The 18262-nt window shown below is 42.3% G+C and overlaps 1 protein-coding gene across 1 annotated transcript in view; it reads right to left on the bottom strand.

Moving 5' to 3' along the window:
• The window catches only part of KCNK13 (potassium two pore domain channel subfamily K member 13), a 77493-nt gene extending 59231 nt beyond the window's left edge, over positions 1-18262 (bottom strand). Inside the window, exon 1 of the mRNA XM_064460552.1 lies at positions 17923-18262. Coding sequence (XP_064316622.1) covers positions 17923-18262 — 340 coding nt within the window. The remainder of the gene's footprint in view (positions 1-17922) is intronic.

Here is an 18262-nt window from a genome sequence, read left to right as displayed (position 1 = left end):
GTCTCAGATCATCATGACTCCTTAACCTGCAGGTGAACTTTCTGCCACCAAGGTAGGTTCTGTCAGTGGCACTCACGGCACAGCTATAGTGGTGTAATCTAGACCTCTGCAGCAACGACTGTGCAGAAATCTGCATAATTTTTTAAATCCTTGGGAAGGTTCCCAGCATGCTGGGACAGCACAGGAGAAGGTTCTGAGCAGGACTGCCAGGCTGAAGCTGAGACAGAGGGAAGCGATATATAGAGAGAGATCATTTTCACTCTAATGGAGTTCCTGCTTCACATGAGGTCCTTGTTCACGAAATTCCTACAACTGTCATAGGATGGGTCCCATGCCTCTCCATGCATGTAGCTGAAGTTTTAACTTCTGTGCTCTTGATTAGGATGAGATGAGGCAAATTTTAAGCCTTTGCCACAGGTAAAAGAAAACACCAACAGTACCCACTCCAAGCGACTACATTTTCTACAGATGTTCTAAGGGAATAACATGCTTCCCAGTGAAGTGGTGAGAACTAAAACAGGCATTCCCTGTGTGAAATAAATGGACAGAGACCATTAATGAATGGATCCTTTAATTATGTTAAAGGTCTTTCCCCTTCAGGGAACTACAGATACTCCAGTTAGCAACAAAGCCTCAAGCTCTGAGTCCTTAAAAAAGAAATTAAATGTTGTAGGAACAAGCACCTGTGTGAAGCTGTAATTGTCATGTGTAAGGGACAAAGTCTGCCTTAGGACTCATTAAAACAAGCAGTCTGGGAACATGCAAGCCAAAAGAATTCGGAGCATAGCTTCACTGTTGAAAGGCAAGTGTCTATATTCAGCACATTCTTTAGCCAGACCTATGTCTTCAAAACATCTGGAATACCTGCGAATGAGGGACAAAGGCATTTAGCCTGGATAATATTCAGTGGTACTAAAAGACAGCTGGATCACTTCAGTTTGAGCAAGGGGTAGCGAGTACCTGTGCTGCTGCTGAAGCCCAGCAGGTGACTCTAAGCCTGTGATCCTCATCCTAAACACTTGCCTGCCCACTGGCCCCTTACAGGGAATTCCTTTTTCTCTGCAGTTGCCTTGGTCACTTCTACTGGCCACCTCCTCCTCATTTCTGCCTGCTCACTGCCCAGGCACCTGCTTTTAAAAGAGTGGTGATACCCAGCTGACTGCAGCTCTGCCTTTGAGCATGGACAGAAGATTAGAAATAGGATTTACATCTTCTTTTCTGATGGGGTATTTAGGGTAATGAGCCTCAGAGGTAATGGGTAAGTACTTTAGGAAGAGCAAATACGTCAACTAGTACTAATGGATGATATTTGATGGTTTTTGTTCAATGGGGCAAAATTTGATTTTTAAAGTGCAAGCCGGCTCTGAAACTTGACTGTAAAATCACCTAGCAAACAAAGCAGATATGTTCTGTGTGTATTTTGAGTCATGCTAATGTTTCCTTTAGAGTGAGAAGGGTCTGCAGACAGGTTGTATAAAACATTTAGTTTAGCCCCCTGAATGCTGGTAAGAAAAAAAGAATCTTAAAATTATCTGCCCTTCAGTGCAACAGCCTCTCCAAGGTATGACACAGACTTGTAAGCTAAATAAAATGTTATTTCAAAAAACAGTATTTTGTCCTTGATTTGAGTAGCAGAACACTTTACGATCTATATAGAAGTGCACTGCAAAAGATGGCTTTTAAACTGTTTGCAAATTCACCCTCCTTGTTACTTACATGCTTACTTGATGCTTAAACACATCAGGAAAACAGTTCCAAAGCTTCTGCAATAAAACTTCATCCAGTTAATGTCTTTTTTCCAGTACTGTCCTGAATCAGCTCTTGAAGCAGGAGATAATTCATTCTGGGGGAGCGACGGGAGCGACAGAGAAAAAACATTGCTAACAGGAGCATTTCTCCTTATAAAAGGACAATTTGCAAAGTAGTAACCCAGCTCTTGCTGCATAAATTACGAAATATTTAGTATCTAGTTATGACAAACTTGTTACATGCTAACTCCTATTCCTCTGCTCTTTTGGATTCCAAAGAAATTGGAAGGAACAAATGCAGGAACCTTGAAATTGTCACTAATGGCCCTCAAGAGTAAATGAGGGTGCTCAAGAGTAAATGTTTTATTTCTTTGCAATACTTCAATACTAATAACTTCTGAAACGCATTTCTTTCCACAATGATTTAAGATTATATAGGAGCATCTTGCCACTGGCACTGAACTACAGCAGTCTTGCCATGAAACAAGGCTGTAATGTAATAGCAAACAAAAACCCATGAAAACATCCAGCTGAAAGGGAACAGAGACAGCATCCAGCTGGAAATGTGGGGAAAATTCCTTTTATGTACCTGTACCAGGAGCATCCAAATTAAAATATGGTCAAGACTAAAGTCTTACTCTTACAGAGGGTGCCAGGACAGGTCTAACGATACGAGGCCTGGGTTTACAGCTCATCTCAAAGGCAGTGTCTCTTTCAGCACAAGGATGTTTGAATTTGTGGTGAAGTAGCACTTCAGAGGAATGAATGGCCAGTACTGCTCCCTGGAGCACATGGGACAGTCTTAAGAACTTTCTCATTAAGCCACAAACCAAGCTTGCACTTGCTTACTCAACAAACTAGGAACATTGCAGCCTGAGATGGACGATGCAACTCTAGATCTTTGGGCAGACGAAAATTCCTATTTAAGGCATTATACATAAAAGATGAAAGGAGGAAGGGCAGCCTGTATAACAAAATTAACTCCTACTTAGAAAAAGAGAGAAACTGGCTATTACAAAATATAATTTTTCTTACAACAAACAGCACCACAGTGCCAGTGCACAGCATAGAGGGAATGGAAGAGCTGTGATGTAGGGAGAACACAAAAGGAAGGAATACAAAAAAATGAATTAATCTGCAATATAAAGGAAAAGTTGCATTTAAAGAGAAGGTTCTACCCTAACAGCACTATCCTAATCATGTTTTTATAGAAATAACTTCAGAAAAAAATCAGTTTCTGCTTCTAACTGGACTACAACGGTTACTTATTTTCAAAGTAATTCATGGAACATGGTGGTTTTGCTCCAACTAGCTTTAAGATTTTTGAGCCTGACTACATAAGTAACTTGATGTGTGTGCATAAGAACACAGAATTCAGTATCATGCCTGTTTGGTAAGCATTATCCTCTAGCAGACAGAATCAGCAAAGTTCCGCTGTCTGCACAGGCTACATCTACATCGCTGGCATGAATAAGAGAATCACAAGTACAGATGTACACAAGGAGGAGTCTATCTTAGCAAGAAGTCTGGACAGCTGTTGCTGTGAAGTTCTGACTAATTACTGCAAAAGAGTGTTGCAGAAAAGTACAAAATGGATGGAAATACATGCTTAAAATAGAAAACTTTTTTTAGTCTGCATCCTCAGTACATTTAAATTCAGTGCTTTGCTACTTGTTTTGCTTTTTTACAATGTTGGTCTTACACTGAAGCAATACATACTTTCCACTTTAGTTTTTTAATAACTGAAGACTCTCAGATTTTCAGCAGAATTGCTTTCTATTTAAAAAGCGTCACGCTTTATTTAAAATAGTCATCCTTTCTTTTGTGTGAATAAAATCACATTTAGGGTCTTACTAGCATTCCTACTGTGAGAACAAGACCACCTCAAACTCAAAATTGGTTTGAGGTTGCAAAAAGCCTGGGCTATATTTGTGATCAACAGCACCTTCTGATATATTGAATTTTCACACATCAAGAAGACTGAAACACTTCCACAAGCTATATTCTTCCTTCAGTGATGGCAGCGTGAAATCAATGGAACACTTAAGCCACACAAATGCTATAAAAACCCCAGTGTTATAATCCTAAATATTTTTTCCTGACAATCTGAATTACATAATAATATTTCAAAGAATACTACACATATATATAAGTAATTTTTTCATTTTTAATATTGAAAAAATTCTGGGTTGAAATATTTTTTGCTGTGCTGAAAAAGCTTTGATATATTAACTATTGGTGCACCAATCACTTGAACAAATGCTTTGCTTTAACAGATGAAATAATTCCACTGAATAAACAGTACTATCCATACAAGTAAACATAAACAGTAACAAAAGCCTTAATTTTCAGTATTTTATATCCTGACTAAACCATTCTAAAATTCAGTTAAGACAGTCAGCTACTATTGGGATTTAAGTTTGCAACTCTTCTCCCCAGCTTTTATCATTTAATTAGTACAACTTTCCCATTCTTTTGATATGTGAGCTAATCTAAGTCAAAATAATTATTTTATATTAACAACTATAATATAAAGCATTATATGAACTGAGTAGTTTTTAATCACTTAAGTCAATATAGTCTCTCTCTTTTGTTTTTTGGACAATCTTACTATTCAGTGTAACTAGACCCTCTTTATTCCTAGAATTCATCCACTGGACAAATTAAGACTGCTCCCATAACCAGCAAGTAATTTGTTTAAATCAGTGTTTTCTTTTCTCCATCCAACTTATCCCACTTCATGGCATGTCTAATGTTCTCTACCCTGATTAGGCTTTTGCTTTCAATTTAAAAAGTCATTTTCCCTCCAGGAGATAGGAAAACTTAGTACTGCATGTGTCACCACTCCAGTCAGAAAACCCTCATTTGCTGTGTTCTCCAATACATAGAATTAATCTCCAGCTCAGCCTGCAGCATGCTTCTCAGGAAACTTCTGGCTTGGAAAATTATAGATGCCTTAGAAGTAAGTATTAAGCAGAAGTAGAAGAATTATAGCAGGGAGATCCTTTCGCAAGGTGAGTAGGCTGGAGAGTGGCCCATCTGGAGAATGGATCCACTCCCCAGCTGGCCCATCTGGAGAAAGCCAACATCTGCCAGAGCCTTCCTTGCCCTGGTATTTGCACATTCACTCTTGCAGCCAGGGAGCTGCAAAAGCAGCCATGAGCATGGCATGTTTCCTGACCTACTCACCTTTCTGCAAGGGCTGCAATGTAGATAGCTTAGGGATGGAGGCTGCCTGCGACACTCCTTCACCTAGCAAACTGACATTTCCTTTGGACACACGGTCCTCCTACAAAGGTCCCTGCTGCATGTCACCTGAAGGATTATGTTCCATTTTCAGCAGTGTTTTGTGCAAAAAATGCCCTGGCTTGGGAGTATATGGACTTCCAGAAAGTTTAATTGTGTTAAATCACTCCTGAATATAGGATTGGGCCAGCCAAATCATTTAGGCCTTCCAACAATTTCAGATATCTAAGATTTATTATATGTCTGTGTTTGAAAAGTGGGATCCCACAACAGTGGCTTCAGCCATGCCCCACCCGTACATGAAGGCAAGGTCTGGGCATGCCCAGCCATCCTTCCTCCCTATATTTTCCCCCAACCCCTGGTTTCTGCAGGAAAACAATGCTAGTGTAGAGCCCCAAAGTGAGCAATGGTTTATTTTACTAGGTCTCTCTTTTCAACAAGAGGGAGATGAAGGGAGCAATGGAAGGCACAGTGGAGAATATCCGCTGCTTGGTTTAAAAGGAATTTCATTGCCTTAATTCTTCATCTGTTGAATACAGATAACAGTACTTTCCTCATGCTCTTTGTCTCTGAATCATGCCAGTATATGTAACACTAGGAGAAGGAACTACAATTATTTACAGCTGGCAAAATAGAGACTTCCAGCAGAATAACTAGCTCCTTACAGGACCAAGTTCTTCGAAGTAAAAATCTGTTTATTTTTAGCTGGATTTTGATTAATCTTTTTTTCCATTCAGGGTTTGGTTTTGGTTTGGTTTTTTTTTCATTCCAGTGCAGTAAAGATATTGTTATATCTGATTTCGCTCCTTTAATTAATCAAGTGCTTCTCAGTCCATGATCAGTTCTGGTTTAGGCTGTTTTAAAGTTTATTTAATTTGAGATGTATACTAAGCAGGGCAACATAATTGCACATGTCAAAGCCTGCTTCATCCTAATATTAAAATGTTGCTTTGATTTCTTGAAGGTTTTAAAAAAAATAAATCTATGAAGTTCCATGTTAATTTGCCACAAAACTCTTTTTTTATCTGCATTCTAAAAACACAAGTGAAAAACTGCCAAAGAACAAGTTTCTATATGAAGTGTGCCAAGCACCTTGCCTTTTTGCTTTTTTTTTTTTTTTTTTTTTTTTGAGGATGACAGGGATAATGAATAGATATCCTAGAACCTGGGGAAAGGTTCTGGCAGAGGCATAAAAAGGTCATCTGGTCCATTCACGGCCCAGTGATGGAATTAAACATTCCAGCATCATTCTTGTGGGATGTCTGGTTAACCTGCCTGTAAAGGACTCTGGTGATGGAGCCTGTACAGCATTCCTAGGGAGCCTGCACAACTGCTTCACTTTACTACTGTTAGGGAACTTTATGCATAACCTGAATCTTCTTTGTTGCAATTTAAGCCCATTAACCTATGTCCTAGCTGCATCCACTTAGAGAATAGAGAATCAATCCTTCCTGCATCAGATTTCCATGTATTGTGTTCTCCCTTACTAATTCCCTTCTTTTAGCTGTGCAAGTTCCTTAATTTCTTCCGATTTTTGTATAAGCTCTGTTTTCAAGATGTCTGATCATACCAATCATTTCAATCATTTCCTTCTAAACCCTGTTTCTGGAAGTGAAGCTGAAATTTGAATTTTTCAGATTTCCTGAAATCTGAAAACTATATTCCAGACCATGCTTCTCAGTACAGCATATAGTAGAAACATTACACTGCAATCTTCCTCATACATTTCAATATGATTTTTTTTAAAAGTTTTTTTACAAAGGCATAGCAACAGTTCTGGATCAAAGGCAGCTGGCCCCTGTAGAACCCCATTTGATACATCCTCCTAACTTGACAATGATCCAGTGAAAACTATTCACTGAATACAATTTCCAGCTGGTCCATTGCAGATTCATCACAACCACACTTCCCCAGCTTGTGAGGCAAGGTCAAAAGTCATGCTAAAGTCAAGAGATCTGATATCAGTTGTTTATTTCTTATCCACAGGGCTAGTTACCTTGTCATACAACAAAATAGACTAAATTTGACAAGATCTACTTTAGGTAAGTTCATGTTGATCGTTATTTCACTCCTTGTTTCCATTTTGATGTTTACAAATAGTTGATCTGATTACCCATTCAAGCAATTTTCAGTGAATTAAGGTTAAGTTGTTTGGGCTATAATTTTCTCTTTTAATTCCTTCCTGTCATCATGCCTTTTTTAAGGACTGGCAAAATGGTTGCCATTATAAGTTGCCTGGAATTTCAGCCCCCTCCCTGAGTTGCCAAAGGGCTCCTTATTGCTTTAGTCATTCATTTGAATATTCTAGAATAAGGTTGAATTGGCTTAAATGATTTGAAAAGATCTGACAGATTTTGGGATTCTAACCTGTTCTTTTACTTTCCCCTTTATCACAAGTGTTAACTGTTACCACACAGAGGTTCAGAGTTGACATTTTCAGGAGATGGGTGCAGAAAAAGCATTAAGAACATTTCAGCCTTCTTGGACTGATTTGTTGAGGGCTCTCCCTCTTTTCAGTACAGCAGACCAATATTTTTCTTAGTCTTTCTCATCAGTATAGTGTTGATGAATGAGTTCACATCACCCTTGATGCCCTTTGCTAATAGCATCATGTTTAGAGAGTCTGGACTTTTTATTCTGTTCCTGTATTTGCGTATTATTCCTTTTATTCGTCTTCACTGATTTATTTTTCCATCCATTTTCTATATGCTTCCTTCTTGTGACTGAAATCAATAACTAAAAATTCAGACATGTTGGTCTCTTACTACAGTTCCTGTCCTCCTACATTTGGATCATGTGAGCCAGCACCTTTTGTATCTTTTTTCCGAGAAACCACTAGCCTTCCTTAATTCATTTTTTCTTTAGTTTTGGTTCCTCTGAGATTGCACACTGCAGATCTCTGAGTTCATTAAAAGTTTTGCTCTTGAAATTCCTTGGTTTTCTGTTCTTCCTCCTTCTCCTCTAAAGAATAATTAACTCTGCCACTCCGCAGTCACAGAAGCTGCCTTCTACCCTTGAAGACAGGAGAGAGTCAAATACAGAAAGGTTGTTTATATGTTCCAAAAATTTGCTAGAGAACTTGTGTTCATCTCCCAGCACATAAACCACTAAAGAGATAAATCCCCTATTATGATCAAGTCATGCCCTGGAGAATCTTGCTAGCTCCTCACGAAAAACCTAATCCCAATTTTGAGAAGGTGTAACTGATAAAATTATTTCCTCTGCAGACTTCAGAGTGCTTTTAACTAATTGCTGATCTCGTTTAAGAGAGAGAGTACCCGTATCACAGAAATTATAGTCAGCGTTGCCAACAGTGGTGTGCTTCTTTGGTTCTGCTACTGCCTGGGTGCCCATCTTTAGATTGCTAGGGTGGGATTTATTTCACCTAAATTTCAACACCCATATTATTAATATCTACCTTTGCGCTTGGCACCTCAGCTGTTTTTTCCAGCCAGGGAAGAGGAACAGACACATTAGGACATATTAATTCATCTGACCTATTTTAGATATCTTCTGTAAAACCAGCTGACTTGAAGATCACTTAAGACTCTGGCACTAACAGAAGTAACAAAATTTACAGAGGAGAACTGATCTGGCCTTTCCCCTAAACTTGTGGGTTACAATAATATGGTTTAACCTGTCCAAGAGAGAACATGCTAGGCTATCACTCCCGTAGGTTTTTTAGATCTTGCTCGTAAAAGGATTTCCAGGTTGGTTTAATTTCATAGTTCCACTCTATTACATGGTTTCCTTTGTTTGAAGATTTCTACTTCGTTCTGCATATAGCAGAGACTGGTGGCCATTCTGTCATTATAGCCACCATTCTGCTTTTCACACTTTTTCCCACATCTTTGCTTTGTACAGGTCTGTCATATATTACAGAAAGCTTTCAGTAGAAGTTACAGTGAACTGTTCACTTGAGTAGGTAAGTCTTTCAAAGGTGGGGAATGTTCTGCTTTTATTAACAGATGCAGTCCTAGGCTGGAGGCAATTAAAAGTTAAGTGAGTTGACAACTACTTGGTAGTCTCTGTAAAGCATGCAAATGGCCTCAGTTTACCTTCAACTTCCCTAAAGCATCAGCCTAAGCACCCCTTATTGGCAAACACAGAACCAAATGGGGGTGGAGCAGCTGGGGGCGGGGGAGGGGGGGGAGATGAAGGACGGGAGAAGGGAAAGTGAAGAGCCTTTAGCTCTAGAGATGCCTTTCCTGAAGCATCCTCCGGAGCCCACGGGAAAGGAATCAGTCCCATCCTCACTCTCAGACCACACACATCTTTCAGGCTCTCAGGGCTATCAGTGCAGGAGTATTACAATGCATTTTAAAGATGACCTATAATTAATTAAATACTTTATTACATATGCTAGACAAACCTCTTCTCAAAGTATTAAAATGAGAGAGGAAAAATTTTTCTTCACCCCCACCCCACCCCGTCAGCTCCCTGCATGTCAAACAAACCTCCTTGTTCTTCTCTGCATCTGACTTCATAATTTCTGGCTGCTGTTTCCTCTTGTTGGCATGGGGCAAGCCTTGTTGTTCCTCTTTCTTTTGTAGCTCCACTTTTAAGACATCTATTGTGCAAGATTTTTTAAAAAACTTTAATTCAAATCCTCTTTGCAGCCCTCTTAATGCAAATGCCACATTATTTGGAAAAAAATAAACCCTGTTCTGTTCTACTTACACAATGAAGGCCAACAGGAGTGTTTCAGTACCTTCTGAAAAAACAGCCTCCAAAGCAATCGGTGTAGCATTTTTTTTTTCATTTTGTTTCTTGTATATCAGTGAAATATTTCAGAGCAAAATGTTCCCTTCTAAATTTCATCTCCTTGCTCAGTGTTACTCATCCAGATGCACTTTTCACTTTTAAATTATCACCATACAGTTGTTGATACCTTAATTACTGCAATGACATTTTTATGAAGCTGTTCCTTGTATATTATTTCTGCTCAATAGAATTCCTAGTTTTCTGCACTGAAACTATGAGATCTTTGAATATTTTGTCATCATGGAAACTAATTATCATTTTTAAGGTATGCCAAAAGGAAAAGGACAGCAGACATGACATCCAGTAACCTGTATTCCACCTTTTCAGGCTACAGGTGGAATATGCTTGTCAAGTCAGACACTGCAGGATATGGTAAATTCAAAGGGAAAGAGAGAGTGGGTGTCACAGTAACTCAAGCAGTCATAACCTGCATTGATATCTAGGGTATTCCTGTCCTTCTGGAAGCTCTGCAGTAGAAGAAAGCAGGGAAACCATCAATACATTACCTTCAACAGAGCTTGTTGGAACTAAATGTTTTATTTCTCATTGTTTATCTGAAAGACAATCTGAACAGCCTGGCGCAATCTTTACGCTTCTGCTGATAAGTATGGCAAGATGGCAAAAAATACTTTATAACCAGGAAAGGACCCAGCGGTTTAGTGGCTGCAGGAATGTAGCCTAGTCCTTGCATGCTCTCATTCTGCACATGATACCAGGAAGAAGGTAGGCACCTCAGAAGGGTATCTGAAGCAGCCCCCATGCCGAACAAAAAGTTCTTCCTAGGAATGTCTCCATCACTGAGAGCAGCCTCGGTGAAAAGCATCTTGGAATCAGTAAAGGACCCACAAAACTGAAAATTATGTACACATTGCCTTCCACTAACAGCCTTCATCAAGAACAGCCAGAATGTGTGAGCTGTGGTCAAAGCAGGGAAACGAAACTCAAACTCCCTTGCTTGTATCAGAACTTTAATCACTATGCTTTTATTCAAGAGCTGCATGCCACCGGTTTAAGGAAAAGAGGATCTCTTTAAAAGAAAATGTATAGGGGGTCACATTCAGGACAGGATTCAGGGTCTGTTGGTGTCTTCTGAGTTTCAAAACGAGGCAAGAACAAAAATACACCTTATGGGCTTAAAAATGAGCTTTGCCCCTCTGATTCAAAGAAGAGCTTTATTCTCACTGTTGGGCTGGAAAAATGATGCATTAATGAATGAGGGGCACAGCTAGGAGCATCACTAAAAGCACTGACTTGTATCACTTTCCTCTAAATGGTAGGACACACTGCATATGCACAACTTCCTTGAAGTGTTGTCTCACCAAGAGGAAGAATCTATGATTAGAAAAATCCAGAAACTGAATGAATCTATGAAAAAAAAAAAACAAACGCTAGCTCCTGTGAGCTTATCTCATTGTCCCACCTAGGATTACAGAGCCCTGGTTATGGCTCAGTGGCTAAAGCAGGTCATTCTGAATTACTAGGGCTGCAAGCAGCCCTAATAGAATATAAGAAAATAAGAAGAATAGCATATTAGAATAATAATAGCATAGAACAGAAAAAAAACTAGAATAGAAGAAAAATGTTAGCTAGGAGAGCAACACACCTTGTGCTGAACAAGTTCATATAGTTCAGGCATGGTATGGTTAGGTAATGGCGCATCCTGTGGTCTCTGACACCAGCAGTAAGCTTGGCCCTTGACCCCAGGTGCAGCATTTGATGCAGTTGCGACCCTTTGTTCACTTTGCATATGGTAAAGACAGGGTGATCTGAAGGCTACAAGCAGTAGCCCAGCTCTCCAGTTATAATGACCTTGGTGGTTTGCTGGGCATTGTCCCACACACACACTTTTTTTTTACACAGCTGTAACCACTCAGTAGCAGGTACTGCATTTACACAGGTGAAAATTAGGAAACCAGCACTTTCTCTGAGACTGATCAGCACTCCCTCCTTCATTCCACGACAGACTGCTGTAAGGTGGACAGTGTGGCTGTCTCTCCTTGTGCAGATTTCCCCATTAGTAAATTACATTCCCCGCAGCAACACCCTCAAGGCTGCTTTAAAAAGACCCTGTGACTCCTTCTACCCCTTCTTTACAATAAGCTGCGTGGTTGCTTGTCACTCTCTACTGTAAAAATCTCACCCTTCACTCCAGGAAATTTTACCTTTTGGGCAGACAAATATGTTTTCTCACCTTGTACCAAGGTTTTACACCTCCAGCCCAACATGCTGCAGCTTCTTGCAGAGAGATAGGATGCAAATTTTGCTAATTTCTCCAGAAAAGATACCTCATTTTATGAAGATGATACAATTTCCTCCTTTGCCTCAGTGCTTGTAAACAGTTCAGAAAAGACACAGGCACAAACTGAAATACAGGGAATTCCATTCCAAATACTGGAATTCCACAGGAGAAAATAAAACCCCCTTTTACTGTGAGGGTGGTTGACCTGGTTTCAGCTGGGATAGAGGTGCTGAATGGGGCTAAACCACGACAGTGGTCAAACACTGGCACCGGTTGCCCTGAGAGCTTATGGAGTCTCCATCCATGGACATATCCAAACCCCAGCAGTATGCAGCCCTGAGCAGAGTACGGGGTTGTGGAATAATCACTGGAGGTGACTTAGAAATTAAACTTATGTTTTTAGAAAAGGTACAGCATTGAAGAAGCTGTCAGGGCGAAGTGCAGCTGCTATGTGAGGAATCCATTCCACAGAAGTTTCCTAGTAACCAGAGATGTCGGCAATGCCAGGAGAACTTGGCGCTCTGACACTAAGAGGAGTTGTCGGGAGGGTGCAGCAGCGTGGAGGCATCGCGGCCAGGCTCTGCGATAAATGGGGAACTCAAGGTACGATGGAGCTGGTGCGCTGCATATTTGCTACCCTGGGCCAACAGCCCGTCATACTTCTGACAAAATGCTGTCCTTTTGGTGAACTTTGCTCATTATAATATCATTATAATACCAAAACACACCTCCATCCCAAAAGCTACCTGCCTCTGAGGTGCGACCACCCCTCACTGGGCATGCGCTTTGAATTTCTTCTAGTCTATGCTTTTAAAAGCAAAGTGAGGAAATTCTACACCAATCATAATAAAGGTATGTATGACTAGAGTCACTCAAGCTCCACCTGAAAGATAAAAAATAATATAATATGTGTGAAGAGAAAGAGGGTGTTAGGGAAGATACCACTCTGACTTCTGGGACCAGTCAACAGGCTGAGCCCCTCTTCCCCCCCACTGGGACACCTTTGGGTAAGACTGGAAACCTCTGTAGAGTCACTTTAAATCCCTAACGTATTGGAGTTGCTTTGCTTCATATTAGAGTTGCTTCATATTTGTTTAGCATACTTGTAGCCAGCAGCGTACTCATCTTTGGCATTTATGTGTGTCTTGTAACCAGCAATCTTACCACCGGTAAGCCAAGGAACCCGTGTGTCTGTTGCTTTAACAAATCGTACCGTACATTAATCTAGCCATGCTCGTTCTCATTGAATGTGACCAGCCTGGGCATCTGCCAGACTAGTTACTAACAACAAATACCCTAATGAGTAGTTACTTCTACAACCCTTAGTAAATAAACCGTTGAGCAAGCCTGAGACTAAGACTGGGCTTATCTGCACCTAGGCTCCTCTCGGAGGAGGAGTTTAGAAAGCAAGGGGGTCCTGTCTGAACCTCGTGACTCAATGGTAGGGTCTCTCCCCAGCCACTCCTCAGACTCCTACCATTAACGCAACAGGGGTTTGGACTAGACCATGTCCAGAGATCCTCTCCAGCCTCCACCAGCCTGTGAAAAGGGCAGCCACATCATATGGCCAGTTTGAGTTGCTGCACGCAATGCCTTTAAGATACACTTTATTCCATTTACAGTTAAAATAAACAGTTTTTCATCAAGATTAAAATAGGGGCTGGGGTGGGAATAGGTGTTTGGGTTTTTTTTTTAAAGAAAAAGATAAAACAGTCCTTTCAATTTTTATTCAAAGAAAAAGAGCTGTACATGAGATAAGGGTGTCGTGATGCATTGATAAATTCTTCATTTGATGCAACTGAAGTCAATAACAGTTCTTTCCAATGGTTTCAGAGAGCAGAGGAGCATCTAGATGATGCGAATTTCCCAGTATGCTAGCCCGCCGTATTGCTCAAGGGTAGTAGTATCCACCTATTTCGAGTGGAATTGAGAGTGCCCAGGTGTCTGTCACGAAAGCTAAGCAGCGATCTATCGTGCAGATCTTCAAGCACCTGGGCAGCAGCTCTCTACCTCTTGGAGGCACTACTGCCTCACGGTACCACAGAGGTCCTTAGATAACAGAGTGCCTGCTGATGATTGCGACCTTACAGTCTAATAATGCTGCTGAACACCCATAGCCTACCAAAGGCTGCCCCCCTGTATAAACCACAACATTCACTGGAGTGAATTACCTTGTTTTACTTTCTTGTTCTGCAGAATATTTTATTAGTCTATGCAAAGGGGAAAAGTTTCAACAGAAAACACTGGGAGCCCTGGCTTAAAATTATTCCTCAGAGCAGTGGTCAGGGCACTCTGCTGAGACACGGGGATGTTGCTTCAGGTCCTTGTTGAGAAAGGAGTTTCTTTGATCTCTCGCATCCTGAGACAGTAGTACTACCACCTGATTCCTAGGCAAAAGTGACACTACATTATGTGACAAAGGGCTGATTAGAAACCAAAGTGGGCTTATAGAGGAGCCCACTACACACGTGTGGGCTTCTCCCTGCAGGTTAGAGCTAGGCACCTGCCTAATGTTTCCACTTACTGGATAGGTAACTTAGTGCTAAGCAAGAGACACATCAAGATTAGGAGTGCTCAGGCTGAGCACTGATAGGAATAAACCTTTTATGGAACAAACTCTAAATTACTAAACTGAGAAAAGACAAATTATTTAATTTTTATTAGTTCAGCTCTGTTTAGCTTTGTATTTTCTTGACAAATGGAAATAGGCTGGTTAGATTTAGTTTAGACCTCTTGACTCGACTGACTGGTATCATGCTCCAATACCTGTGTGACAAACATTTTATGTGAACCTTAATTAAAAAGACAGTATTATTCCCCTAGATACTGCAAAACTCTCTTCTTTCTTCTGAAAGCCAAAAATAAATGATGTTATTTCTTTCTAGCTAGATGCAGGAAGCAGCTGATGCTACAGGTAATGTTTGAGTGAAGCTTTAGCAGTATATCAAAGCAGCTAGGTTTGCTTTATTTACCACAGAAGAAATAAATTTACTCTGGCGGTGTAGCAAAATAATTTCCACTATGCAAAAGAGAAAAAAAAAAAAAACTTCTACAAAAGAAATAAAAGATGACTGCTTTTACAAGAATTAACTTGCTAAATCAAAAGCTTCTATACCAGCACATAGTACTGAGTGTAGAAGGTTAGCTGATATTAGGAATACACCGTAAAGCAACTATTGCTGAAAAAGTGCTGTTAACTGAAGGCACCAAATTTTATTTAGCTGTAGAAATATATATAGCCACCAGAAGTATAGACTGAAAAACACATGAAATAATCCTTCCACCTTCCTTGGAACTAGCAAGGTCGCAGCTGGAGTCATACATTAATTTTGGGGCACCGTACTGGGGCATGAAAGAAGATATGGACCATTTGGAAAGGGCTGAGAAGAGAGCAAATATATTGATTTGAGACGTGTAAAACAAAATCCCCAATACACTCGATAAAAATGAGTGTGTGGTTGCAGAGCCTGCCGCCGAACGCTCCTGCCTGGCACAGCTGAGGGGATCTGGACGAAGCACAACAGTTTTGTGAAGGTCTGGAGAGCGCACCCCGCATCACAAGCTAAGATAGAGCTGAAATGCACGATCAGCCTCACGAAGCGCAATGCTACTGAGAAGATTAAGAAAGAGCGGTGACATTGATAAGATTGAAGGAGTGCAATGCCACTGACGGGATTAAGAAAGAATGAGGCAATTGATAAAATACACTGAGAAAGTTACGCCATTGATAAGACTGAGAAAGAGCAATGCCAGGTCAAAAGAAGGGGCAGGACATAAATCGCCAAAGTCTACAGACCATACACAATCTGAAGGAAAAAGGGTTCTCAGGGGCATTTTCTGCAGAAACATTGACGGAGCTCTAAATTGTGGGCAATGGAAACCGGCAAGCCAGAGAAATTACCAGAAAGTGTGAGTGGGTAAGTGGATGCCTGTGTTTGCAAGCAGCTACAGTTAATATGACCACATATACCCTTCTCTCCTTAACAATCTCATTTATATAAGATAAATATTAATGTTAAGAACTACTGGCATCAGTTAATACATTTGAGAAGTAACTGTATCAGTGCAAAGGAGGGCTTACAACATCGTGGCTTTCTGAATCAAAAGAAGACTGAAGGGACACATGACAACGGTCTTTGAGTACCTAAGAGGCCATTCTCTGGGTACGAAAGATGGCAAGACAAAAATAATGCAAGTCATTGAACTGCAGTAAGGTGGACATCAGGAAAACCCTTTTTCTTCTGGTGAGGATAACAATGTGCAAGGCTGGATTCCTTGTGGAAGTTGTGGGGTCTCCAACAGTGCAGTTTCGAAATGGCAGCTTGGACAAACAACTATCAGGGAAAAAAAAAAAATCGCATGTAATTGACCTCTAGGAACCAAGGTGGAGCAGGTCTTTGGACACCTGGTCCCACTGGTCTTCACTGCAATTTCATGGCTGCAGCAAAGGTTAGCATCAACACTGCATTTTGATCATACAAGAAGCACACCTTAAGGGAGATGTTAGAATGGCAAACAAACTACAGCAGTTTGCCAAAATGGGCTTAACAATGTTATAAATTACTTTAAATTACCAGTTCAGCAGAATATTAAAGCATAGTTCTTGGGTCTTACAGATTTTAAGGTCTGAGGATACAAAACACCCAAATCTTGATGCCCTGAGGAAATATAAAACCAGCGCGATGACATCTTTCATGACAAAGTTAACTCCAGACCTAAGAAACTCAGTATTAGGGAGAGGTTGAGCAGAACCGCTGGAAAGCGTCAGGTATTCCACAAACTGAAGGACTGCACAAACTCCCACCCGTCCCACATAAAGCCAGACATCTCAAAACACCTCTTCAGGGAACAAGTGTTAATGGAGATCTCCCAAAGAATTGCTGTTGGTAATGAAACTTTCACGCCTCAGTGTGCATTTCAGACATGGAGGGAGGCTGATGTGAATTGGAGATACCATTTCTAAGATTTAGTGACTGTATATTTCACAGCGGTAAATGCACACAAGATTACCTGTCTTTAACTAAAGCAAGCTCCGTTTCTCCGGGGCTTTTAGCTGTCCCCAGCCGCCTGAACGAAGCCTTTCTGTTGACACCCATGGGCTCCCCGGGGTGCTATGTCAGCTCCTGCTGCTGTCCCTGTTCATCTTAAAGTACTCTCCTCAGCCCCCTCGGAATTTCTATTCAATATCACCTTCCCCCGAAGGCTCCTTCAACCTGCATAAACTTGGGTTTATTCACAAACGAAATAAGCAGTGCCCACCGACTTGTTGATTTGCTTCAGATACCAGAAGAGCAAAAAGCCGAGGGTTTGAAACGCAGCCTTTCCAAGTTGTACACTTTGCAGCTGGACACGACAAACTCTGTTTTATGGTTCCTGTTAAGACCAGCCTAGATCCTCAGAAAGGTCCCTTCCGAGCTCACAGCCTACGAAGCCACCTACCTCCGGACCTGAGATTCGCTGTAAGAGGATTTCCCAGGATTTAAAGACACAACAGCGTTTGTTTAAAGCTTTCGGCTGGGGGTGCGACTGTCCCCTCACAAAGTTCGCCGCCGCATGCCGAGGCCAGGCTCCCCCGCCCGGGCAGGCCAAGCTCCCGGGGAAGCGCCCGGCAGCCGCCGCCGCCCGCCCCGAGCCCAGCGCCGGGGGCGACCCTCGGGCCGGCCCCGGGCCCCGGCGCCGCCGGGCGCTGCGCGGCGGGGCGCGCTCCGCCGCAGCGCCTCTGTGACAGCCGGGGGCGGGGGGGTCGCGGAAAAGGAGCAGCGGGGAGACAGGAGGGTGCCCGGCACCGGCGCGAAGCCCGCCGTGAGCCCGGAGAGCTGGGGAGCAGAGCGGGGACTGCGCGTCCCCAGCCGCCCCCGCCTCGCCCCGCCGCCGCCCCGGCCCCCTCCCGGCCCCCCGCGGCCGCCGACGGCTGCCGCCGCTCACCGATCGTGGAAACGACGGTGCCCACGAAGTAGAAAGCGCCGGTGAAGTCCCATCGGGGCCGGATGTCATCGACGCGGATGCCGGCCACGCTGGCCTCCTCGTACTCCCGGAGGAAGCGCCGGAGCTCGGCGCGGCTGAGGTTGTGGCGGCGGGTGAAGTTCTCCAGCCGCGCCTCCCAGCGCTCCTTGGCCTCCCGCTCCGTGGGCAGCTCGATGGCCGAGAAGACGGCGGCGCCGCACAGCATGTACAGCACGATCAGCACCGCCAGCAGGAGGAACCGCGCGTTGTCCGCGTTCAGGCGACCCGCGCTGGAGCAGCAGCAGCCGCCGCGACACGCCAT

The sequence above is a fragment of the Phalacrocorax carbo genome, chromosome 9, assembly GCF_963921805.1.
Source record: "Phalacrocorax carbo chromosome 9, bPhaCar2.1, whole genome shotgun sequence".
Taxonomy (NCBI): Eukaryota; Metazoa; Chordata; class Aves; order Suliformes; family Phalacrocoracidae; genus Phalacrocorax; species Phalacrocorax carbo.
Note: the sequence above shows the minus strand (reverse complement) of the source record. Positions and strands in the feature narration are given on the sequence as shown.